Below are 27,264 nucleotides of genomic sequence, written 5' to 3' on the forward strand. Positions count from 1 at the left end.
AAATCATTCACTGTGTGTTTTGTGTGTGTGGCTTCCTTCATGTCAATCACCAAAGTCTGAAAGAGTGAGCACTGCTACCAACACTAAGAGAATTGTAAGGAATATCACGAACAACTTTATGCCAACAAAAGAGGTATGACAGATAAATTTCTAGAAAGATACAAGTTATCAACTGGGACTCAAGAAAAAATTGAGACTCTGAAGAGATTATAAAAAGAAATTGAATTAATAATAAGGAATCTCCCTGCAAAGAAAAGTCTAGTCCCAGATACCTTCACTTATTAAATATTTTATCAATACTAAGGAAAAATGATGCCAACCCTATACAAAATCTTTCAGAAAACAGATCTAACAGTGAAAGACTGAATGCTTCTCTGAAGACTGGATGTACAGTATGAAGAAGGATGTACAGTATTATTATCTCTATCCAGTGTGGTACTGGAGTATCTAGCCAGTGCAATATGGCAAGAAAAAGAAATTCAAGGCATCCATACGGGAAAGAAAAAGTAAAATTGTCTTTATTCACAGACAATATGATATTGTACATAAAAAATCCTTTGTAGAATCTACTGAAAGCAAACAAAATCAACTAGATTTAGCAAGGTCTTGGGATATAAAATCAACAGCTCTCCCTATGCAAAAAATTGTACTTCTATGTATGGATGAAGAATTCAAACATGAAATAAACAATTCCATTCACAACAGCATCAAAAAGAATACTTAGGAATAAATTTAACAAATGAACTCCAAGAGTTGTACACTGAAAACAATAAAACATTGTTGAGAGAAATTAAAGAAGCCTTAAAATAAATGGGAGAGATGTACCATGTTCACAGATCTGAAGACTCAACATTAACATGTCAGTTCTTCCATATTGATCAATAGAATTAGGCACTTCCCTAGTGGCTCAGACGGTAAAGCATCTGCCTGCAATGCAGGAGACCCAGGTTCGATTCCTGGGTCAGGAAGATTCCCTGGAGAAGGAAATGGCAACCCACTCCAGTACTCTTGCCTGAAAAATTCCATGGATGGAGAAGCCTGGTGGGCTACAGTCCATGGGGTCACAAAGAGTCGGACATGACTGAGCGACTTCACTTCACTTCAAGAGAATTAACACAATCCCTAAAATATATCATCAGACGTTTTTATAGAAATGGACAGCCTGATTCTAAAACTTACATGAAAATGTAAAGATACAGAATGGCCAAAAGGATTCTGAAAAAGAAAAGTCCTTTTTTTTTAAATTTCAAAATCTCTGATCTTGCTCCCTTCCAATTCATTCCATATACTGCAGGTGAACTGATTTCTAAAATATGAGTCTGACTATTAATATTACTCTACTAAAAATTCTATGCCAGTTTTTTTTAATATATATTTATAGGCTGCACTGGGTCTTTTCTGCTGTGCATGTGCATTCTCTAGTTGCAATGCGTGGGAGTTTCTCCCTGTTGTGGTGCAAGGGCTTCTCTTTGTGGTGGTTTCTCTTACTTTGGAGCACGGGTCCTAGGAGCATGGACTTCAGTAGTTGTGGCTCATGGGCTGAGTTGCTCTGCAGCATGTGGGATCCTCCAGGACCAGGTATCAAACCCATGTCCCCTGCACTGGCAGGCGGATTCCTAACCACTGGATCACCAGAGAAGTCACTCTGCCAGTTTCCTCTTGCCTTACAGTCTTTTCTAAAACACAGCTCCCATGACCCCTGAGACACAGCAACGATCTAACTGCTGTAGCACTTTTTTTTTTTAAGCTACATTTCTCACCCTCTTCCATCACTCCAATCTAAATAACAGCCATATGGTACTAATCTCTAGTCTTGAAAGCCCAATACTTTTGCTTCTAGGTCATCTGTATATGCTGTACCCCTTGCTCAATTCCATTTTGGGCTTACCTTACCTTCCCCTTGTCCAACTTCAGCCAGCCCATTATTACTTTCTACTGAATCTCAGGTAAATGTCACTTCTTCAAGGGAACCTTCCTTAAGTATCTTTCATAAGACTATATTAGGTGTCCCTCTATATACTACATAGTGAAGAAAGGTGTTTTAACAAAGCATCTTTGCATCTACTTAGACATGGCCCACCAAAAAGAAAATTCCACCTCAGACCTTTGAATTACAAGAAACTTACTTTATTCATTTTTGTCCTGTCTGAAGTTTCTGAGTTGGTATTTATAAGTTGAAGAGAGACCTGTAAAAAACTGTTAGCAGCAATAAAAACACTAAACATGGATAAACCTCAGAAATACTAAACTAAGTTAAAGAAGTCAGCCACAAAAGACCACATACTGTATGATACCATTCATATGGAATGTCTAGAATAGGCAAATCTATGAGATGGAAAGTAGATTAGAGGTTGCCTAGGGATGGGAGAGAGGGTGGGGAAAGAGAAGTGGGTAGTGACTGCTAATAGAAGAATTCTTTAGGGGATACTGAAAATATTCTAAACCAAGATTATGGCCATGGTTGTACTATTCTGTAACCATGCTGGAAATAACTCAATACTACAAACAGGTGAATTTTATGTAACTTCTATCTTAGTAAAGGTATTAAAAAATCTGTTTGAAATAATTGGCCTTTCAAGATATTGCATTTTCCCTTAGAATAATCAATACAAAGAAATTAAATACCATTAAATGTAATTTATGTATATTGCTAAAAGAGAACTAATAAAGATGTAAGAGTATGAATACTAACAATATGAATTAAGAAACTGATCATTACAAATCAATATTTTGACCCATACATCACACATGCCTGTATAATATGCCTTGTGATTTTAAAAAAATATCTAAGAATATATTTTGGAAAAGTAAAAATTTTAGTAATATATTTAGAAATATATATTATGGACAGTATACAAAAAGTATCTTCATGACCCAGATAACCATGATGCTGTGATCACTCACCTCGAGCCAGACATCCTGGAATGCAAAGTCAAGTGGCTTGGAAGCATCACTACGAACAAAAAGAGTGGAGGTGATGGAACTACAGCTGAGCTATTTCAAACCTAAAAGATGATACTATGAAAGGGCTGCACTCAATATGCCAACAAATCTGGAAAACTCAGCAGTGGCCACAGGACTGGAAAAGGTCACTTTTCATTTCAATCCCAAAGAAAGGCAATGCCAAAGAATGCTCAAACTACCACACAGTTACACTCATCTCACACGCTAGCAAAGCAATGCTCAAAATTCTCCAAGCCAGGTTTCAGCAGTACGTGAACCGTGAACTTCCAGATGTTCCAGATGGATTTAGAAAAGGCAGAGGAACCTGAGATCAAATTGCCAACATCCACTGGATCATCAAAAAAAGCAAGAGTTCCAGAAAAACAGCTACTTCTGCTTTACTGACTATGGCAAAGCCTCTGACTGTGTGGATCACAATAAACTGGAAAATTCAAGATATGGGAATACCAGACCACCTGACCTGCCTCCTGAGAAATCTGTATGCAGGTCAAGAAACAACAGCTAGAACTGGATGTGAAAAAACGGACTGGTTCCAAATCGGGAAAGGAGTACATCAAGGCTGTATATTGCTACTCTGCTTATTTAACTTATATGCATCATGAGAAATGCTGGGCAGGATGAAGAACAAGCTGGAATCAAGACTGTCAGGAGAAATATGGCAGAAAGCAAAGAGAAACTAAAGCGCCTCTTGATGAAAGTGAAAGAGGAGAGTGAAAAAATTGGCTTAAAACTTAAAAAGTTGGCTTAAATTTAAAACTTAAGTTTTTTTCAAAAACTTAAAAAAAATGTTTTTTCAACATTCAGAAAACTAAGATCATGGCATTCAGCCCATCACTTCATAACAAACAGATGGGGAAACAATGGAAACAGTGAGAGACTTTTTATTTTGGGGGGGCTCCAAAATCACTGCAGACGATAACTGCAGCCACAAAACTAAAAGACACTTGCTCCTTGGAACAAAAGCTATGACCAAACTAGACAGCATATTAAAAAGCAGAGACATTAATTTGCCAACATAGGTCCATCTAGTTAAAGCCATGGTTTTTCCAGTAGTCACGTACGTATATGAGAGCTGGACTATAAAGAAAGCTGAGCGCAGAAGAATTGATGCTTTTGAACTGTGGTGGTGGAGAAGACTCTTGAGAGTCCCTTGGACTGCAAGGAGATCCAGCCAGTCAATCCTAAAGGAAATCAGTCCGGAATATTCATTGGAAGGACTGATGCTGAAGCTTCAATACTTTGGCCCCCTGATGCAAAGAACCGACTCACTGGAAAAGACCCTGATGCTGGGAAAGATTGAAGGCGGAAGGAGAAGGGGACGACAGAGGATAAGATGGTTGGATGGCATCACCGACGTGACGGACATGAGTTTGAGTAGGCTCCAGAAATTGGTGATGGACAGGGAAGCCTGGCGAACTGCAGTCCATGGGGTTGCAAAGAGTCAGACACGACTGAGTGACTGAACTGAACTGACTGTGGACAGCGACTGCAGCCAAGAAATTAAAAGACACTTGCTCCTTGGAAGAAAAGCTATGACAAATCTAGACAGCATATGAAAAAGGAGATATCACTTAGCCAGAAAGGTCTGTATAGTCAAAGCTATGGTTTTTCCAGTAGTCATATACAGATGTCAGAGTTGGACCATGAAGAAGGCTAAGTGCCAAAGAACTGATGCCTTCCAACTGTGGTGCTGGAGAAGACTCTTGAGAGTCCCTTGGACAGCAAGGAGACCAAACCAGTCAATCCTAAAGGAAATCAACCCTGAATAGTCACCGGAAGAACTGATGTTGAAGCTCCAACACTTTGGCCACCTGATGCTAAGAGATGACTCACTGGAAAGACCCTGATGCTGGGAAATAGTGAAGGCAGGAGGAGAAGGGGACAACAGAGGATGAGATGGCTGGATGGCTTCGCTGACTCAATGGACATGAGTTTGAGCAAGCTCTGGGAGATGGTGAAGGACAGCGAAGCCTGGTGTGCTGCATGCAGTCCATGGAGTCTCAAACAGTCAAACATGACTTAACGACTGAACAACAACAAAGAAGTGATAATAATCTTCCCCCTACCAATTCTGTCCTCTGAGGTTATTAATATTTATAGTTTGGAGTAGGTTTCTCCTGACTTTTCTATACATACACATAGCAGACACATAATTAAAAGATGGGGGTAAGATGGGAGACTGGAGATACTTTGCTGAATTTAAGATAACCACAATAATCACTTTTCATGTTGCAGTCAGCCGAAAGTAGGCTAATAAAGTTAAGATTTAAAGTAAAAATAAAAGCTGTATTAAAATTGTTACTGAAAAACTTCTGCAGATTGGTGTGAAAACTTTTACAAGCTAAGGAAAATCAGATATGAATACCTCAAAATCATCCTTCTCTATTTACTGAGTAAGGCATACTCAAAGCAAAAGATTGGAGCCTCTGTCTTCACAACGCTCAATATATATTCCCTGCAATAGTAATGACATTTCCAGATTATTAAGTATTTGATCCTGAATAAAGTGTTAGTTGCTCAGTCATGTCCAACTCTTTTCGACCCCATGGACTGTAGCCCACCAGGCTACTCTGTCCATGGAATTTCCCAGGCAAGAAATACTGCAGCAGGCTGCCATTTCCTATTTCAGGAGGCCTTCCTGACCCAGGGATCGAACCTGCATCTCTTGTGTCTCCTGCATTGGCAGGCATATTCTTTACCACTGTGCCATGTGGGAAGCCCAAGATTTTTTGTCCTACCACATCTAAACATAATTTAATAAACTATTAGGATTGTGTTGCTGTTGTTTAGTTGCTAAGTCATGTCTGACTCTTTTGCAACCACATGGACTGTAGCCTGCTAGGCTCCTCTGTCCATGGGATTTCCCAGGCAAGAATACTGAAGTGGGTAGCCATTTCCTTCTTTAGGGGATCTTCCCAACCCAGGGACTGAATTCACATATCCTGCAGTGGCAGGTGAATTCTTTAACACCAAGCCACCACGAAAACACAGCTCTTATGAGATAGGTACTATCATAATCCCTGTTTTATAAATGAGGTCACTGAAGCACAGTGAGATAAATGACTTGCCCAAGATGACATAGCTGTTAAGTGGCAAAACCATGATTGCTTGAGAACAATTGCTCTTAACTATCATATTTTTCCAACTAATACCATTACTTTAAAAAATGCAAGATACTTGTAAAGACTTCAATATAGTAATCATCCAAATGGCTGTTCCCTACTTTCTTCTAAGCCCTATGAACCACAAAATATAAAGCTGTAATTGATCCTACTATTACAAGGAAAAAAATCACAATGCAACTGAATAAAGTATCTTCAGTTTATATGTAATTATGCAATTGAAGAAAAGTATCTTTAGTTTATATGCAATAAGAGTCTTTTTGAAATTTTAGTAAATAACAGTGGTGATTATTTGCAAGGCAAATTCATTAATAAAGTCTTAGAACAGAACAGTTTACAAGCCCCAAAATGACATTAGCTATAGGGTAGAACACAGATATAAATCGCTGGTATGTCAGCAGAACACAACATGGTGAATCAAACAACGGCAGAGCAAGCAGAACAGACTGAAGAGAGGTTTTAAAGTAGTAAATCTCAGACTTCTGGATGGTGACATGCTATGCTTCCATTTTCATTTCATGATTCTTTTGATTCCCATTTTGGTACGGTGTGGGTTTTTTAATTTTAAGAAGATAAAAACAATTTTGATATTCCTTGGGATGCCACAAAACTGAGGTGGGAAATGACTTCTTTAAAAAGACAAACATCTCGTGTTGAGGCATAATCATGGGAAAACAATAGTAACAATGAGATTAACTGGGAGTGTAGCAATCAGAAAATGAGTTGTTTCTTTTTGAGAAAAGACATCAGGAAGACTGGAAGTCTCAAACTATACCAGATGCTGCAAACTGTAGCAACAGCATGTAACGCATCTATATATTTCATGAAATGTGTGTGGTCCATATTGATTCTCTTAAGAGTATTTTGCTTGTTAACAGCTAATTTTATCGGTGAAATGCCTTAAACAAGACTTCAGCTGTTTAAGAAACCATAGTTCTTACGGCTAAAAAAGTCTTAACTTTTAGCAAACGGTATGTCCTTCAAATCCCAAATAATAATAATGTATGTGTGTGTGTCAGTTGCTCAGTCATGTCCAACTCTTTGCAACCCCATGGACTGTAGCCCACCAGGCTCCTCTGTCCATAGGATTCTCCAGGCAAGAATAATGCAGTGGGTTGCCATTCCCTTCTCCAGGGGATCTTCCCAACCCAGGGATCGAACCCATGTCTCCTGCATTGCAGGCAGATTCTTTACTGTCTAAGCCACCAGGGAAGCCCAATAATAACTGACTTTTAATGGTTTGTCAACCAAGCTTAGGTTTTTAAAATTTTTTTTTTTTTAGGTTTTTAAAATTAATATATATTTTCCTTAGTGTTGAGGTTTCTGCAAAAATATCTGAGAAAAGATGTGAAAGCAGCAAGTCAGAATTCACTAAACACTGGTAACACAGATTTATCAATACAATAAACACTAAACAACTCTCTACTCAGAGAATCTATTTGCAGTATTCCTACAGGTTCTGAAATTAGACTTTTGAATTATTGTAAAATTAGAACATTTTGTCCACTTTGCAAAAACATGAATCAAATAGGAATAGAAGAAATCAAAATACATGTATTAAGGTAAACATATATTCAAATATATGGATTTAACCTCAAAAACAGGTTAGTCTACAATATTAGGTAATTAAAGTGCTAATATCTTTATGTTACACGACAGAGCAGGAAGAGCAAGCAATACATTATACTCTGCTTTTAGCACTAAAGTTAATATTAAGGCCAGTCCAGACTCTTTTTCTTTTGAAAAGATAGATATAGAAAGATAGGAGTTAGTATGTAAGGATTCCTTCTTACTAAAGTGTACTGTATACCAAGATGGTTAGAATGCATAAAATACATTTTAGGGCGATGGGGGAAAGTATTTAACAATGTCCTGGAAAGAAAACCCAATCTAGTCCTCTACTGTTCAAGCCTGCAATTGTATGTATACATACAAGTTATATATATTTAACTCTCTGTCATATACAACTCCAAGCATCTCGGGGCCAGAAATATTCCTATCATCTCTTATGGCCCATTCTTATTCCCAAAGATAACTGCCTGGCACACGGTAGTTTTTCCTAATGTTCAGAATATTGCTATTTTATGACTTAGAAATGTGTATGAAGCAAAGTTACTAAATCAGATACTTACTCCTGCAAGACAGCACTAAATATTTCTGGTTAAGTAAACACTGTAAGCATGCTTCAGTGCAATACTTGGGGTGATTTTGCCCCCAGGAAACATCTGGCAACATATGACATTTCTGCCTGGCCAGAGGTGTTGCTAGACATCATACAATACACAGGACACCCCTCACAACATAGAAGTATTTGGTCCAAAGTATCAATTCTCTCATATAAGAAAGTAAGATCAAAATGCTATTTTTAAGCAATGTAAATTAACTCTCTATAAGCAATGTAGATATAAAACATCTTCACTGCTTAAAAATATCATTTTGGTATTACTTTTATAGGGCTTCCGTGGTGGTTCAGAGAGTAAAGAATCCACCTGCAATGCAGGAGACCTGGATTTGATCCCTGGGTTGGGAAGATCCTCGGGAGGAGGGCATGGCAACCCACTTCATTATGCATGCCTGGAGAATCCCCATGGACAGAGTCGTCTGGCAGGCTACAGTCCATGAGGTCACAAAGAGTCAGACATGACTGAGCAACTAAGCACAGAAATGTTTTATAAGAAGAATTAAATCTGATCTTGAATCATTTAGCTTGATATGATTTTTTTTGCAATAAATTATAAGTTGTTAGGATGAAGTGGAAAGACCATCACCATGGACTCAGTACTTTGATTTGAATTCCAGTTTTGCTATGTGTTTCTGGACCCAAGAGGTGGGTAGAGATCAGACTTGGCTTTGTAGCCCACAAAAATAGCTACATCTCCTGTTGCCACCCACATACTACTGCCACACTATTCTTTTCAAAACACCATTTTGTTAAGGATATATTCCAACACTCAAAAACCTCCTCCTAGATTTCAGAGATCATGCAAAGTATGGTCTCCAAGTCAATGATTCAACTTTTTGCAGTTCAGTTCAGTCGCTCAGTCGTGTCTGACTCTTTGTGATCCCATGGACTGCAGCACACCAGGCTTCCTTGTCCATCACCAACTCTGGAGCCTACTCAAACTCATGTCCACTGAGTCGGTGATGCCAACCAACCACCTCATCCTTCGTCGTCCCCTTCTCCTCCTGCCTTCAATCTTTCCCAGCATCAGGGTCTTTTCCAATGAGTCGGTTCTTTGCATCAGGTGGCCAAAGTATTGGAGTTTCAGCTTCAGCATCAGTCCTTCCAACGAACACCCACGACTGATCTCCTCTAGGATGGACTGGTTGGATCTCCTTGCAGTCCAAGGGACTCTCAAGAGTCTTCTCCAACACCACAGTTCAAAAGCATCAATTTTTCAGTGCTCAGCTTTCTTTATAGTCCATCTCGCACATCCATATGTGACTACTGGAAAAACCATAGCTTTGACTAGACAGAACTTCGTTGGTAAAGTAATGTCTCTGCTTTTTAATATGCTGTCCAGGTTGGTCACAGCTTTTCTTCCAAGGAGCAAGCATCTTTTAATTTCATAGCTGCAGTCACCATCTGCAGTGATCTAGGAGCCCCAAAAAATAAAGTCTCTCACTGTTTCCATTGTTTCCCCATCTATTTGCCATGAAGTGATGGGACCGGATGCCATGATCTTAGTTTTCTGAATGTTTAATTTTAAACCAACTTTCTTACTTGTTTCCTAACAAACTTCTATCTTCACAGGCTTTACTTCATCCTGTTCAAAAGAGGCACTCATTCTTTTCCCTGCACTTTTTGATTCAGAAAGAATGGCAAGAAACACCCTTCAATCTATCTGTACCCATTGTTGGAAGCTGGTAAAGGATCTGCCTGCAATGCAGGAGACCTGGGTTCGATTTCTGGGTTGGGAAGATCCTCTGGAAAAGGGAAAGGCTACCCACTCCAGTATTCTGGCCTGGAGAATTCCATGGACTGCATATAGTTCATGGGGTCACAAAGAGTCGCACCGAACTGAGTGACTTTCACTTTCACTTTTCACTTTCTCACATTTAAGTCCATATAAATTTTTCTTTTAACAACTCTCACTGCTGGTTTTACAGAGAATCAAATTCTGTTCTCATGCTTCCAAGTTAAACTCTAAGCACTTGAAGGCTTAGTATAAAGCCAAAATCAGTCCTTTAAACAAATGTTTATGTGGTAGCTACCACTGGCCATGCATGGTGCTAAACAGGAATCCAAAGATAAATTAAGACGAAACTAAATGACTGTACCTAACACAGTACTTGTTGTTAGCTCTCTCAGTCATAGGCAAGTACTACCATTGAAACCTACAGCACCTATTCATCAAATTCCAAACCTCCAGATTCAGGTTTCTAGGATTCATCTTTTTTGGGGGAATTTTGTTTTTTCAATCCTCTCCAGATCAGCCCGAGCTAAAAATTACCAATGGTAAACAAGAGTTTCACTATGACAAGTCAATGAAAAACCCATTATCTCCCTCCTAGGGGGGAAATTAGCAGGTTCACTCAAAAGATAGTCACATCCTACAACTATTAATTTACTCTTTCTGTATATACTAGCTATTAATAAAGGCATACAATATAATCTCTATAATTATAAAATACAGTACTAATTAGGCACTAAATGCATATACTTAAAACCTCCTCACTAACTTGATGGCATCTATTAAATTCCATTCCTCAAGTTTATCAGACTCACAGGTTATTTGTGGACTTAGCCTGGCTCACCCCTTGCTTCTTATTCATACTTTTCAAACAAAACAACCCCTAACAGACACACATGGTTGGGTACTTTCTGACTCTCTCACAGATGAGCAGTTCTTGAATGGAGTAGTGGAGGGTTGTGCATGGGAGGAATCTCCTTCTAGTAAACTGTTAGAAGTGGGACATGGTTTGATTCATCCTCATGAATTCTAAACCTCTAAATTTTAACTAAACACTCTTTCTCTATTTCTAAGTATTTGCATAAACTTCATGGTATCATTATCTTGCTTATCTATTATTTTTCACATTTCAAGAAGATATAATCACTTTTTACTCTCCTCCCTATAGTTCCTTAATATTTTCAAGAAATTGCAATTTTACTCCAGAATTTGAACCTTTTCCAAGATTAAAGCAAACTGTATGTTTTGCATTTTGTGAGTCTTCCTCTTCACCTAGTTTGTTCCTAAAGATGCCCACATCCTCCATTAGATTCCCAAATGAAAGATCACAGAGGATGTGATTTTTGAGTAAACAGAACATAATAAGCAAAATAAGAACTCCTATTACTGAAAGACTTAAAACCTACATGTTTTTACAAGTTCACAGGATGTGATTTTTGAGTAAACAGAACACAATAATAATAAGCAAAGTAAGAACTTGTATTACTAAAAGACTTAAAACCTAAATGTTTTTACAAGTTCACTTTTGTTACTAAACTATCATAACAGGAGTCAACATGCAGAGTGCTTTGGCTAGCACAAGCCTTTATTACAACGAATTTGTTGCTGTTTTATTGTTTAGTTGCTAAATTGTATCTGACTCTTTTGTGACCCCCACTGGACTGCAGCCCACCAGGCTCCTCTGTCTATGGGATTTTCCAGGCAAGAATACTGGAGTGGGTTGCCATTTCCTTCACAAGGGGATCTTCCCAACCCAGGCATCAAACCCACGTCTCCTGCATTTGCAGGATTATTTAACACTGAGCCATCTGGGAAGACCATTATTAGGAATAGCACATTAGTATTAATATAAGCCAATGCATTTACATTAAGACATTATTTAATGCTATTTACTATCCAAATTATTTTTTTAAATCATGTCAAAATTAAACTAATTTACTGATATACTTATATAGATATGCTCCCAACAGAAGGCAAGAAGGCAGGGATTTGGGAGAAAAGGAGCCCTTTTGGGCTACCTGGGCATCAGCACCAGCCAGGTACCTTAGGAAGTCTGGCACAGGGATCTGCATGCAGAGCAGTCCCAAAAATGAGACTGAGGAGAGCAAGCAACATCAGAAACCAAGAAGGCTCACAGAATGTGAACTCAAAGCTTTAGAATTCTTTATCTGATATCCTTGGAAAATTAAGCTGTTTGAATCCCTCCCCCCAACAAAAACAGACTATAGATCACAGTAATATCTTTTTGATCCATCTAATGAAAATAAACGAATGGGAGTTAATTAAACTTAAAAGCTTTTGCAAAGCAAAGGAGACCATAAACAAAAAGACAACCTACAGAATAGGAGAAAATATTTGCAAATGAAGTAATAACCAACAAGGGATTAACCTCTAAAGATACAAACAACTTATGTACCTCAATAAAACAAACAAATCAACAAAAACCAAACAACCCAATCCAAAAAATGGGTGGGGAAAAAAAATGAGAAAATTAAACAGACATTTCTCCAAAGAAGACATGCAGATGGCCAAAAAGCACACAAAAAGATGCTCAATATCAGTTATTATTAGAGGTATGCAAATCAAAACTACTATGAGGTATCACCTCACACCAGTCAGAATGGTCATCATCAAAAGATCTACCAACAATAAACGTTGGAGAGGGTGTGGAGAAAAGGGAACCTTCCTACACTATGGGTGGGAATGTAAATTGGCACAACCATTATGGAAAACAGTATGGAGGTTCCTTAAAAAACTGAATACAGAACTACCACATGATTCAGCAATCCCACTGTGGGTATACTATGGGCATATATTCGGAGAAATCATAATTTGAAGAGACACATGTGCCACAATGTTCACTGCGGCACAATTCACAATAGCCGAGATATGGAAGTGACCTAAACATCCATCATGTTGTATTACGATCCCTACTCTGTGTGACCACAGACTAGTGAAACTGACTAAAATCAGCAGGATTTATCACTAGGATTTTTTAATTATAAAAGCAACTTGTGTTCACAACAGAAAACTGAGAAATCATAAAATGTACAAAGACGCATAAAAAAGGTATATTTTTTATCCTACCAAAGAGACAATTTTGAAACTGATTTTTTATATAAGACACTGTATCTTGACAGTATTTTAATTAACTCATGGGAGAGTACAGTTTCAATATTGCCATTATGAAGACTACGGGTGAAATTCCTTACTGTAACTGGCATTGGGGTCATGCAAGTCATGCAAAAAATTTGGTCTCATTATTTTCAGCTTCACCTAGTTCCAACTTATAATTAACAATCAGATTGATTCAATTTAATATAACTGAACTCTTACTACTCACAAGATTCTGAAAGCCTGATACACAAAGATGAATATGATACTGTTCCCTCTGCTTAAAATGCTCACAATCTAGATAAGACAGACCAAAGAAGAGGTTATGATACTACACATGCTCTAAAAAGAAACATAAACAGTAGTAGGTAACATCAAAGAGGAAGTAAACCAAGTGGGAAATTTAGAATTTCAGAGAGAAAAAGAAGATACTCTATACAGAACAAACATTAAAAGGTAATAGGCCTGAACGTTCATGAAATTTCCTGACGACAGCAAAGTAAATCTAGGAAAAAGGTGAATTGGACTTAACACTGCTGAGAGCTTCAAGTATCTTCTTAACCCATTTTTATTCACTAGCTATAATAATGACTTTAGACAGTTTTAAAAACTCAAACCTACCCTCAACAGGAAAAGAATCTGCCATTACTAAGGATATTCAAAGAAATGTGTCATAGATTTATAAAAACTCCATGATGCCTAAAGATCTCTCCCACATTTAAGCTTAGCACTTTGTCTTGAAGGTATTTTACATTCCCAAAAGACTACAATATTTTAATCACAGAAACAGAATTTAAAAGAACACTTAGAAGTAATCAAATTCAACTTTTACCTCTTTCTAACATCCCTTGACACAGGACAATTAACTTTTACTCCTAAAAGCTACTCACAACACTTTTTAAAGGCAGTTCATACTGTCTAGGAACAGCTCTGCTAGAACATTTTCCTTCTATTAATTAACTATTTGCTTACCTCTAATATATACCTTGGACACCTAATGTGAAGAGTCAACTCATTGAAAAAGACCCTGATGCTGGGAAAGACTGAAGGCAGGAGGAAAAGGGGATGACGGAGGATGAGAGAGTTGGATGGTATCACTGACTCAACAGACATGAGGTGTAAATCTCAACTATATTAGCTGTGTGACTTCAAGTTTAATTTCCTTACTTGCAAGATGATGAGTAAGATAACGTGACACCTTCTATCAATACGATCAAGATAAACTTTGAAGACACAACAATAAATGAAATAAACCAGACACTAAAAGATAAATTCTACATGATTCCACTTACATGTGGTACCTAGAGTAGTCAAATTCATAGACACAGAATATAGAATGGTGGTGGTGGTGAGGGGCTGGAGGCTGGGTGAATAGGGGAATGGGGACTTACTGTTTATACAGAATTTCAATTTCTAAAGGTAAAGTTCTAGAGAAGGATAGTGGACATGACCTCACAACAACACAAATGTGCTTCACATGCCACTGAAAAGTGATTAAAAGTGATTAAAATGGTGAAGCTTTTGTTTTGTATATTTTACCCTAATTGAAAAAAAAAATGGGGATAACAATAAATACAATTACAATTCAAAACAGATTAAATGATTTAACATGCATATAATGCCTTATACAATGTTTGGTATAAAGAACATGCTCAAACAATAATGATTGTAATGTATTTTACCATTACAATCATTATTGTTTGAGCATATTCAATTTTTTAAGAAAGCAAGAAAATGCATTATTATGTCTCTAACTGTTCTAACATTGGGCTGCTCACACATACAGGCTCTTAAGAATTTGTTCCATTAAAGAAAAAAGAAAATATAAAGTCATGTTAGAATCACTGGGAAACCAGTGCTAAGAAGGGAATAAAATGCCCATCTGATGTATAACTTCTGATTCAACTAATACACACAGAGACCATGTTATTTTAAAATAATATCTTGGTACAGAAGAATCCAGCAGACAAAACTTTAAGATTTTAATCAGTGAGCCACTGCCAAATCATAAGTGGTGGCAAGTATACAAATTAAATTGCTTTATAAACCTGGGCTCATCATATTAAATTACAAATTCTACCAACGGTCCCCTACAAAAAGCATACGTAAAACAAAATGGTCAGGTAATAAAGTCCATTCTCAAAAGTGAAGGGCTATGAGGAAAAAAAATACAGTAAGTAAAAACCACATACCTATCTATCTCTGAGTTGGGGAAAGTATCGATAAAATTTATTGATGAGCGGTCTGAGTAAAAGTGCCTTCAAAAACTTAAGACTGATTTAAAGTAAAGCAAATTTACCAGGATATGAGGAACAATTTAGATTTCCCATCTCAAAAACTTTTAAGAGGACCTCCCTGGTGGTGCAGTGGATAAGAATCCGCTTGCCAATGCAGGGGACACAGGTTCAATCCCTGGTCCAGGAAGATTCCACCTGCCAAGGCGCAACTAAGAAATGAAAGCACAAAGACACTAAAACTAAATTTAATTAAAAATGCTAAATAATTATAAAACTAAGGATGATATTACAGGAGCTGACTATAGGCCAATAGGCCAAAGAAAAATATGAATGATGTTACTTACCTAATACAAATTTCAGTTCCAGTACAAAGAAAAGATGTAATAGTGATGATCTAAAAACATTCAGAGCACATATCAAAGAAGGGAAACTGGTATTGTAGTTATTTTTAAAAAGAGTCCATATCTTCTACTATAATATTTAGTAATGAAATGATATGATACTTGAGATGAAATTTACTTCAAAATAGTCTAAAAGGTGGAGGTTTTAATGGTATAGATGAAACAAGAATGGCATGAGCTGGTAAGTGTTAAAGATAAGTGATAAGTAAAGGTTCATTTCATTGTTCATTCTACTTTTGTACGTTTAAATTTTTCAAGTTCACTGCAAAGACAGGCCAGTGTAGAAATAAAATAAAATGGTGATGATGATGACAAAGCTAACACCTATATTTTTAATTTGTACCAAGAACTTGTAAATGCTTTACAGATATTTAATTCTATATGGCTGGTATAATAATTAACTCTATAAACAATGAAGAGTCTCAAGCACAGACAGTAAGTAGCTGACAAGGTCATGCAGTTGACAAGGGTGGGACTACAGTCTGACTCCGGGGCTCTAAAGGCCACTTCAGCACAAGAATCATAAGTACCAAAAGAGGTCATCAGATAAAGGAATCAAAAATGTACCTAGGACTCAGGCTGTTAAAAGATAACAAATGATCCAAAGAATTAGGGGGAATATAAAATAGCTAAAGGTGAATAACAGTAAAAATCTATGAAAAATAACCAAAAAAATACAGATAATTAGAATTAGGTAAAGGCTTCCCAGATAGCACAATGGTAAAAAAATCAGCCTGCCAAGCAGGAAACACAAGAGCTGTGGGTTTGATCCCTGGGTCAGGAAGATCTCCTAGAGGAGGAAATGGCAAACCACTCCAGTATTCTTGCCTAGAAAATTTCATGGACGGAGGAGGCTGGCAGGCTACAGTCCATGGGGACGCAAAGAGTTGGACATGACTAAGCATGCACACACACAATGGTTGAAAATGTTTAAATATAGTCAGAGTATCTGTGTTCCAATCCTACTTTGTCCATATATTTGAGTGACTATAAACAAGTTATTTAAGCTTTAATTTCCTCACCTTTAAAATGGGGATTAATAATAGAATGACCATACTGGGTTATCAAAAAGATGAATTACAGCATATAAAGTGCTTAGTATAGTATCCATCATGTGTTAATGCAATAAATAATTGTTAGCAATTATTAAAAATAAAAGAGCAATAAAAATCACACTGATGGATGTCTTCTTTCACTGCTTGTACCCAACATGATACTGGTGTTCTAGTTTCAGGGCATTTAGGCAGGAAGATGAAATAAAAGGCATCCAGCCTGGGAAAAAAGAAGTAAAATTATCTCTATCAGCAGATGACATAATTTTATACATAAAAAAATCCTATGAATTCACACCAAAAAAACTATCACAGCTAATAAACAACCTCAGTAAGACTGCAAGAGACAACGACATCAATACACAAAAATCAACTGTATTTCTATACAGTAGTAAAGAAGAGTCCAAAAATGAAATTAAGAAAAACAATTCCATTTACAGTGACATTAAAAAAGAATAAAATGACTAAAATAAAATTAACTAAAGAAACATAACACTTCTACACTGAAAATTTAAAAAGCTGAAAAAAATTAAAAATCAATACTGTTAAGATCTCAATAGTTAAAATCCCAAATTTACCTACAGATTTAACATAATCCCTATCAAAATTTCAGGGGTTTGTTGTTGTTGTTGTTGAGATTTACAAGTTGATCCTAAAATTCATATGAAAATACAAAAGTCCCTGAAGAGCCAAAACAATCTTAAAATAAAATCATTTCACATCTATAGTAATTATGGTTGTGTAGTACTGGTACAAGGATAGTCACAGACAGATCAACAGAACAGAATTGAGAGTCCAGAAATAAGCCCATACATTTATAAGCAACTGAATTTTGACAAAGGTGTGATGACAATTTAATGGGAACAGAAAAGTCTTCTCAACAAATGGTACAGAGACAACTGGATGTCCACATGCAAAATGAATTAACTTGGACCCCTACTTCACACCATATAAAAACTCAGAATGAAGCTCCCCTGGTGGTCCAGCGGTAAAGAATTCACCTTGCAATGTAGGGGACATTGGTTCAATCCCTGGTCCAGAAAGATCCCACATGCTGTTGGGCAACTAAGCCCAGGCATCGCAACTGCTGAGAGCGTGTTGCGACTGCCAAGGCCGCACACCACAGAGCTCGTGGTCTGCAACAAGACAGCCCCTCAATGAGAAGCCCACACACCACAGCTAGTGAAAGCCCAAACGCAGCCATGAAGACCCAGCACAGCCAAAAACAATTTAAAAATTTAAAAACTCAGAATGAATCGGAGTAAGTTTTGGCAAGAATGTGGAAAAACTGGAACCTCTGTATAATGCTGGTTGGAATGCAGAATGGTTTAGCTGCTGTGGAAAACAATACAGTGGCTCCTCAAAAAATTAAACGTAGAATTATGATTTGATCCCAAAACTCCACTTCTGGTTATGAATCCACAAGAAGCGAAAGCAAGGACTTGCACAGATTATTAGTAGGCCCACATTCATAGCAGCATTTTTCACAACAGCCAAGAAATGGAAGCAATGAAAGCATCCACCAAAAGATGAATGGAAAAAGAAGGTGTGTTATACACATACAGTGGACTATTATTCAGCCTTAAAAACAGAAGGAAGCCCTATCATATGCTACAACATGGATGAACCTTAAGAAAATCATGCTTAGTGAGATAAGCTTGTCACAAAGGGACAAATTCTTCATGACTCCACTTATAGGTATCTAATGTAGTTAAACTCACAGAAATAGAGTACACAGAACAGTACTTGCCAGGAGCTGGGGGTAGCAGGGGTGAGGAGTTGCTGTTCTGTGAGTATAAAGTTTCAGTCATGCAGGATGGAGGGTTCTGGGGATCTGCTGCACAGAAGCAATATGTATGCAGCCGACAGTACTGAACTACAAACTTTGAATTGTTGGGAGGCTAAACTGAGGGAAATTGAAGTTCAAATTGAGTCAAGGTGATAAAAGCTGAAAGGCAGCTTGAAACAGGGTTAGATCTACTCTTCTCAATAATGGAAAATAACTGAAAATGTATCACCAAATTATTGCTGTTGATCCAAAATATCATGGAAGGGTCAAAAGCCTGAATAAGAGGAAATATAACTTCTAAAGAAGCAATGTCTAGAAATTGCTTGACTGATTCCTTGCAAAATTCAAAATTATGTTAAACAAAATGTAAAGTTAGAAAACGAAAAAACCAGAAGATTCATCATGAACAAGTGAAACCAAATTAATTGCAATTTCTATTTTGATAAGTTTACTTAACAGTAGGTAAGAACTCTGTAGGCACCATATAGCTTAATTACAGCAAGACATTTGGCAAAATCTTTCTTAATATCCATATAGGCAAAATGGCATATAGGCTTGATAAGAAGAAGTAGTACTAATACTTATTGAACAACCACAATGTATGCATACTAATGATGTTACTCTGGAGGAAGTCTAGTCGAGCTGCATACTTCAGAGCCCTTTACTCTGTAATTTTAATATTGTTATTAACAACCCGAATGAAGACCCATTAGGTATGTCTACAAAATATGAAAATGACCAAAAAAGTTGCAAGGAATAAATTTAAATGCCTAATTTAAAAGCCTAAATCAAGACTAACGAAATATAAAAACTTAATATTTAAGCTAAAAAAATTCATTAAAGAAAACCAGGGTTAGGAAGACTTGGTTTAATAACCCATGTATAAAAATACAGAGTGTAATTGAAACTACTGACTCATATTAAGCATAAGTAACAGAAGTCAAAACTGTTAATGAAATACTTGGTTCCAAATAACAGCATTTAGCTCATGCAAAACATATCCACCACACACTGGTCAAATATCATCTAAAATGCCGAGTACAGTTCTGGGTAACACATTTAATGACAAGGAACAAGTAGAATTTATTAAGAGAAAAATGAACACGGTTGAAAGATGAGAGAATTACATTAAGTTAGAATGATTAAAGGGCTTCCTAGGTGGCTCAGTAGTAAAGAATCCACCTGCCAGGCAGGAGAAGCAGCTTTGATCCCTGGGTCAGGAAGATCCCCTGCAGAAGGAAGTGGCAATCCACTCCAGTATTTTTGCCTAGAGAATCCCATGGACAGAGAAGACTGGTGGGCTATAGTCCACAGGGTTACAAAAGAGTCAGACACGACTTAGGGGCTAAATAACAAGAAGGAAACAAACTGAGGTTGTTTTACGCTCGAGATTAGAGTGCTCAATGTGTGGTAGGGAGGAGTCAGTAGCGTTATGATGATAGTATTCAACTATTGTAAGGGGCTATTCAGGTGGAAAAGGAATTATACTTGGAGAAAGCAAAATAAAGTGGGAACAACATAAGCTCTGATGTTATAAAGACCTGGATTCAAATCCTGGCTCCATCATTTACTGTCTGCTATTTGATGCTTAGAGAGTGATTAAGTTTCCTTACCTGAAAAATGATACCTACCTAATAAATGGATAAAAAATTAAATGCAATTAAATGCAAAATTGTTTATAAGTTGCCTGGCATTGCGTGACACACTGGGATACACAATAACGTAAGTTTCCTTCTCTAGATTTTTCTGAGTTGTTCTATAAGAGTATTTTTTTTTTATAAGAGTATTTTTCAAACTAATAATTACCATTAACGGGTCACCAAATCAGCTTAGTGAATTGTAACCAGAATTTTTTCCGGAAGAAACAGAAAATCCTAGTGCTTTAACATATATACTAAGTATAGTTTTGTGAAACTGTTTCAATTATTCACATACATGTGTGTACTAAACTATGGTATAAAATGTATCATGAAGATGGGTCTTAAAAAACAAAAAAGTGAAAGTCAGTACTAAAAGTACTGTGTGTGTGACTCAGCCATGCCTGACTCTTTGCAACCCCATGGACTGCAGCCCACCAGGCTCCTCTGTCCATGGGATTCTCCAGTCAAGAATACCTGAGTGGGTTGCCAGTTCCACCTCCACTAAGTACAATACTGGTTACTAAGCGTGTTCTACAGAAACTAGTTCCTTGGGAGCTCAAATAAGTTTAGGAGACAAACCATACCACTTAGAGATTTACTATATTCAACACATACTAGCATTATCAAAAAAGTTCAGCATAAAAGAAACCTCTTTCATTGTTCTTGAACCTTTTCCCCAGATATATCTGATCTCAGACCAACAATTATTTGTTCACACAATATCTACTAACACCTTCAGGAGTGGCATTTTGTGGTATACATTTAGGAAAAAAAAATTTCCCTAAATGAAAAAGAAAGAAACGTGTATGTTACAGAAAGTAGACTTTTAGTTTGCTAAGAAAAACTCCTGACTTAAAATCTTCCTCTTACTGCTACTAACACCCACCACCCTTTATAACTTAATACTTCATACACATACTCCAAAAACACTTTAAACATGATTTTCAAACTTTTAATTCACACAAATCTTTTCAGAAAAAGGGTAGGACATCTATAATATCAAGACATGTAACCAGGAACCAACTGGCCAAAAGAAACTTGTGGCGTAGTATTTTAAAAGACTTACTTTACTTGAACAAACCCTATGCTCAGAAACTAAAGCAGCAAAAGACTTAATCAGCCTCTCCAATCGGAGTTAGTGTGTTCTAAGAATATATCATCTAAAATGGGGGATGAGTGCAGCTAATCCTCGTTATTATTAAGAGCATTATTATCATCATCACTTGGAAGAGGCATGTGATGGTATTTAGATGATTCTCACTTCTTTTAAAGTGTATACATACCTAGGATTCCTTTGTGAGGACATGACTTCACACTAATATGAAAACTGTCACTACCACAGTCAGTTCTAATTATATTTGGTATCACTTGGCAGTAAAATAAAGGCTTGACATCATATATTCAAGAGTATCTCTGTATTTCAAACCTTTCTAATCGAGAGTTACAAATATCTCTGACTCTGCTCTAGCAGTTTGTCAGAGCATAAAATGCCCCTCACTCCTCAGGCTCCACCTCTCCTCAAAGTTTTCCCAACTACCTTAGACTATTATTTTCTTCCCAATTTCTCAACACTCTCAGTACTTTTGGTCCCTATCAATCTTTTAAGCAATTCACTATGTACTGCCTAGCCTGTTTCTTATTTTGTTGTTCAGTCGCCAAGTCCGGTCCAACTCTTCGCAACCCCATCCCAACAAGAATGTAACTGCCTTAATGAACAGGGATCAAATTTAAGAATCTCCCCCAAGATTCTGGAAGCATTCACTAAATAAATATTTCTTAATTTTAACAACTTGGCTTAAGAGTAATAGCAGCGAGTGTCAGAGAGCTTATATACCAGACCCATGCTAAAAGGATACATGGATTATCTCACATGATCTTCACAACTCTATAGAATAAAGAACTATTATTTTCTTCATCAAATAGGAGGAAGAAAGTGAGGCTCAGAGTAACTTGCCCAAGGTCTTACAGCTGTGAGGAGCAGAGCCAGGTCCTGAATCCAGGCAAAGCTCTCAACTATACCAGGACATTCTGTAAAGTTGCAGCCCTGCAAAACCAGAGTCTATGAAGGATTTCAATTTCACTAAGTTAGAAGTTTCAATTTCAACAAAGAACAGATACTTTAGCTAAAAGATTACAACTTAAAAAAAAAAGACATATTAAGAATTTCCCACAGATATTTTTATACAATTGCCATAAAACACGAAGGAAACCGCCTCTCATGTCGTCTCTATATATGGAAGTGATATTATGCCGTGGGTCACAATTTTATCAAGTAGCTTGTGACAATACAGTTCGGTTCACATTTTTAAATAGGGCTCTTTTTCTCTGCCTCTAGAATGACATAGAAATGAAAGATGGAAAACTGTCACTTCACAGCTTAGAAAAACGCCAGACCCAATTCTTGTTTAAAAAATGAGAGTCGGGGCTCTTGTTCCACCGTTGACTCTTACACAAAGCGGCACCATCCTCTGCCCTCTTCACACAAAGCCAAGCTTCACCCCACTACTCAAGGGGGAGTGCTGATTCACACGGTTTCCCCATTGCCACCAGAAATGCACCTAACTCCCACTGGTCCAAAACGATGACCACAGCGCGGACTTCGATTACCCTGGTCTGCTCCCCGCACCGGGTGCCACCTCATCAAGCAGACCCCCTCCCCGACACCCAAAATGCCCAGGCCACCATCCGAAAGCCAGGATTTCACACAAAGCAAGATCCCTTCCTACAAAAGCAGTTTCCCATCTCCGACTCCTCCCACGGCGAGCAGCCCCTCCTAGGCTGTGCCAGTCCCCAGACCCCAAGGGGCCCGAAGCCCAGAGGGTCCCCCACCCAGAGAAGAACTAGCTACAAACCCTGTTCCTCTCGCCAGCCTCGAACCCCCAACTCTCGCTGACCTTACCGCTGCCAAAGCAAGAAATCCATGAGTCAGAAAGCGGACCCCGCTGCACAAACCGAGGTGTCTTACCGGGGGACCCTCGGAAGACGCTCTCCGCCCCGGGGCCCGTCCCCGCCCTGCCCCGGCCCGGAGCCCCGCGCTCACCAGCTCTCCTCCTCCTCCTCCCAGCCTGACAGGCGCTCCAGCTCCTCGGGCCGCAGCGGCTCCACCTCGTCCAGCAAACCGCCCTCGCCCGCTGCCAGCAAGGAGGTGGCGTCCCGCAGCTCCTCGCTACTCGTTCGCCTCGGGCCCGACCCGGCCCCGCTGCCCGATTTGGCGCTGAGGCCCAAGGGGAAGCCCCGAGGAGACGCCGTGCCGGAGGAGGGAGTGGACGCGCCGGCCCGAACTGGGCTGCCGGGCCCGAAGGAGGCGGCGCCCTGCACGGCCCCGGAGCGGCTCCTCAGCTGCTCGTTCTGCTTCTCCAGCATCTTCACCAGCTCCTGCAGCTTCCGCACCTCCTGGTCCGCGTTCACGTCGGAGTTAACGTCCTCCATCCCGGCCCCGCTGCCTCTGCCGCCCGCCACCCGTTCGGACTCACAGCGACAGGGAAAGAGCCGGCGGAAAGAGGCGCTGCCGCCGCCGCTCACTCTAGCCGAGGCGCCGGCATATAGCAGGGCCAGGCCCCACCGCCAGTGTCCCTCCTGCTCCGGTTCCCAAGCGTCGCCGGACCCAGCCGAGCCGCCTCATCTGCGCCGGCTCCAGGATTGGGGGAGGCGGCGCCAATATCCGGCCTCGGCAGCCATCTTCCCTCCGTCCCTCCGCCCCCCTCAGCCCGGCCCAGTGGGTGACCTCAGAGCGTCGTGGGTGGACCGGCCGCCGACCGGCGCTAGGAACCCAGCTCAGACCTCGCGGAGGGGCGTGGCCATGGGCGAGGGTGGTGGGGTGGGGCCGTGTGGGGCGGGCCTTAAGCCGGAAGCGACGTGTTCGGAGCGTTGGCGGAGGCGGGTCAGTGCGGCGCAGGACGAGACGAGCGATTCCTGCGGGCGGAGAGCGCAGGAGGGGCCCGAGGGGTGTGGCCCAGGCGGCGGGTGGGACTAAGGTTGCTAGTCGAGACTCTTAGCCCCACTTAGCTTTGGCTAACACCCGCCTGTGGGTCCAGCGTCCGATCCTGTTCTCCTTCTAAGCGGGTTCTCTGGTGGGCGCTGAGCCGGGCCCGGTGGAAAGAGTTTACTTCGTGTCTTCAACAAATATTTAGTCGATGCCTTCTTGAAATAGGGGTTTGTCGGCTCTGGCAGGAGCCGCAGACCATCTGTGACCCGTTTCTTCCTCTGAAAATGAGAAAGCCAAATCTCAAATGCTTAAGAGAGGTCTAAGGTCAAAAGAATAACCATAAATTGTTGAGTGCTTACTACGGAGAGACACTGTGCATTAGATAAAGGCATTATCTAGAACAATTTTCCCGACTTCGCTGCTGTTTTCAGCACACTCATGGAAGCAGGGATAGAAAACTGCTCCTTTCCCAACTTTTCCTGTTAGTCGATGCATAATTTCTTCTTTGTATTGTTTTCTTCTGAAAAACTTTTCCGTGTTGTGTCTTGCCTTTAAAAGGTTCCGTATGGAAAGTACTTAGTAAATATGTTGACGAATACTGATAAACGCTGAGAGAAGTATGATTAAAAATTTGTCTTCAGTGGCACCCGTTTGTAATTTGTCCCAGGTGGTGCAGTGGTAAAGAATCTGCCTGCCAATGCAGGAGACAGAAGCGGCCTGGGTTCGATCCCTGGAGATCCCCTGGAGAAGGAAATGGCAACCCACTCCGGTTTTCTTGCTCGGAAATCCCGTGGACAGAGGAGCCTGGTGGGCTACAGTCCATGGGGTCACAAAGAGTCGGAAATGAATGAGACACACATACATACTCTTTGTTTTGATCACATTCAGTGCTCTTGACACCTAAGTTGTGAACGACTGGTTTCTGTCTGCAGCTTTCCTCTAATTGCCTCCTCCACCCTTTGCTAATAATGACCCAGTCCCATTACCCCTGGATGTGGACTCACGTGCCCAGTCATACTTGCTTCTACCCTTTAGTCCTCCTGCGCTGTATTTTCCTTATACTGAATGTTCTACCTGCCAGGTCTGATTCTTTTCTTAAAACTCCGGCTCACCTATTTAGGAAATCTTTTCCTGACAATTCCAAGAAGGTCTAGTTGTTCTGTTTACTGTAGCATTACTGTTGTTCAGTTGCTAAGTCATGTCCGACTCTCTGCGACTTGGTGGACTGCAGCATGGCAGGCCTCACTGTCTTCAGTATCTCCTGGAGCTTGCTCAAACTTGTGTACATTGATCAGCATTACCTGATCAATAATTTTCAACAGGTATTTGTACTTTTGAAAAATTTGCTTCTTTTTCTAAGTCACTTTCAACTCTTTTTGTCTTTGTATCTGATGGAAAGGGACCGTTCATTTTAGTTTTCCAGGTCTAGTAAAGTGCCTGACACAATGGACATTCAATATTTGGCTTGTTGAAAGTTATGAGGAAGGTAAATTCTGACAGGTCAAGGACCAGATAGATGTTTATTCATAGCAAAGAAAAAGCATTGAGTATTTTCAATGTTTGCTAACTATAAACAGGTAGAATATTTTCCTAGCTATGCACACCTAGTCAAAGAATGTCTTTGCATCACAGTAACTGTGAAGCAGTATATATTACCTGTATAATGTACGTCTAAATATCATTGCTGTCTCTGGCACATCTGAATTAGTCACCAGAGGGTTAAACATCATGGTTGCTTTACATAGAGCACTTTCACTTGCATCTAATGGTTTGCAAAATAGATCCCAACCAGCTAGGTTCTGTAACAAGAACATTCCAAATATATTCCTTGAAAGGAATAGTTCATATAACATTATGAAGTTCATGGGGCAAGGAGAGGTTGGTGTAATGTGAAGGAATGAATGGGTCATCAGAAGACTGGATGGCAGATTCTAGTTATACTATAAATATGGTGCACGTGTGCTAACTAAGTTGCTTCAGTCACTCCAACTCTTTGGAACCCTATGGACCATAGCCCACCAGGCTCCTCTGTCCATGGGGTTCTCCAGGCAAGAATACTGGGGTAGGTTGCCATTTTCTTCTCCAGGGAATCTTCCCGATTCAGGGATCAAAACCACATCTCTCATTGGCAGGTGGGCTCTTTACCAATAGCACCACCTACTTGACCTTAATCTCTGGCCTTATATTCAAAATATGTTTGAATACTTCCTAGCACCACCTCTAGTTCAAGTTGCTATCTTTTCTTGTGGTTGTCTCTTAATGGGTTGTTCCATGTTGCTGCTTACAATCTGTGATGCACATAGTAACCAGATGATCCTTTGTGTAAGTCAGATCAGGTCACTTCTTTGCTGGGGATCCTCTATTTGATTCTTAACATACTTAAAAATCTCAGGTCCTTTCCTTGGCCTGTAAGATTGGATACTTGGCAACTTCTTCAGGTGTATCATTGAGTACCCTATTCTTCCCTTCCATCACCCTAGTCCAGCCACACTGGCCTTTCTGATGTTCTTCAAACATGCCATGCAGATCTCTACTTTAGGGACTTTGCACTTGCTATTCCCTCTATCCAGGGTCAATTCTTCTTCCACACTGTCACATTACTAATCTCCCTTCATTCAGGTCTCAGCTCAAATATAACCACCTAAGTTCACTATCTTCATTATTATGACCCTCGCAAAATAGCATCCTTACCGTTCCCTACCCTCTTAACCTTTTAATTTTTCCTCTGATACATCATCTGTTTCTTCCTTTAGCTTATTGCCTATCTCTCCCCAGCAGAATGTGAACTGTGTGAAAACAGGATTCACTGATGCCTGGTGCCAAGAACAGTGCCTGCTATGTGGTAGACATTAATAAATGTTGAATGAATGGATGGACTTAGGTCAAGTGGATTTCAGATAAATGTATTTGTTATGTCTCAGATCATTAAGGTGGAGATTCCTAATAATGTTGAACAGTTGATTTTCTTAATTATATTTCCTCTTCCAAAAGAGCAGCATGTCATACACATACGTCATCTTCAACACTTCTCCCCATCCTGAATGCCAACAGCCCTTACAAATTGCTGAGGAGAGAAAATCTTAGGTTTTCACTGAGAAGTATGAGG

The 27,264-nt window shown here is 39.4% G+C and overlaps 1 protein-coding gene across 2 annotated transcripts in view; it reads right to left on the minus strand.

The window, feature by feature from the left end:
- SLAIN2 (SLAIN motif family member 2) overlaps positions 1-24,064 on the minus strand; it is a 67,502-nt gene extending 43,438 nt beyond the window's left edge. Inside the window, exon 1 of one of the 2 annotated variants that reach the window (XM_043906834.1) lies at positions 23,274-24,064. In XM_043906834.1, coding sequence (XP_043762769.1) covers positions 23,274-23,662 — 389 coding nt within the window. In that variant the 5' untranslated portion in view covers positions 23,663-24,064. The remainder of the gene's footprint in view (positions 1-23,273) is intronic. The other variant, XM_043906833.1, reaches the window with a different exon arrangement.
- Between the last annotated feature and the right edge of the window lie 3,200 nt (positions 24,065-27,264).

The sequence above is a fragment of the Cervus elaphus genome, chromosome 6 (genome assembly GCF_910594005.1).
Source record: "Cervus elaphus chromosome 6, mCerEla1.1, whole genome shotgun sequence".
NCBI lineage: Eukaryota > Metazoa > Chordata > Mammalia > Artiodactyla > Cervidae > Cervus > Cervus elaphus.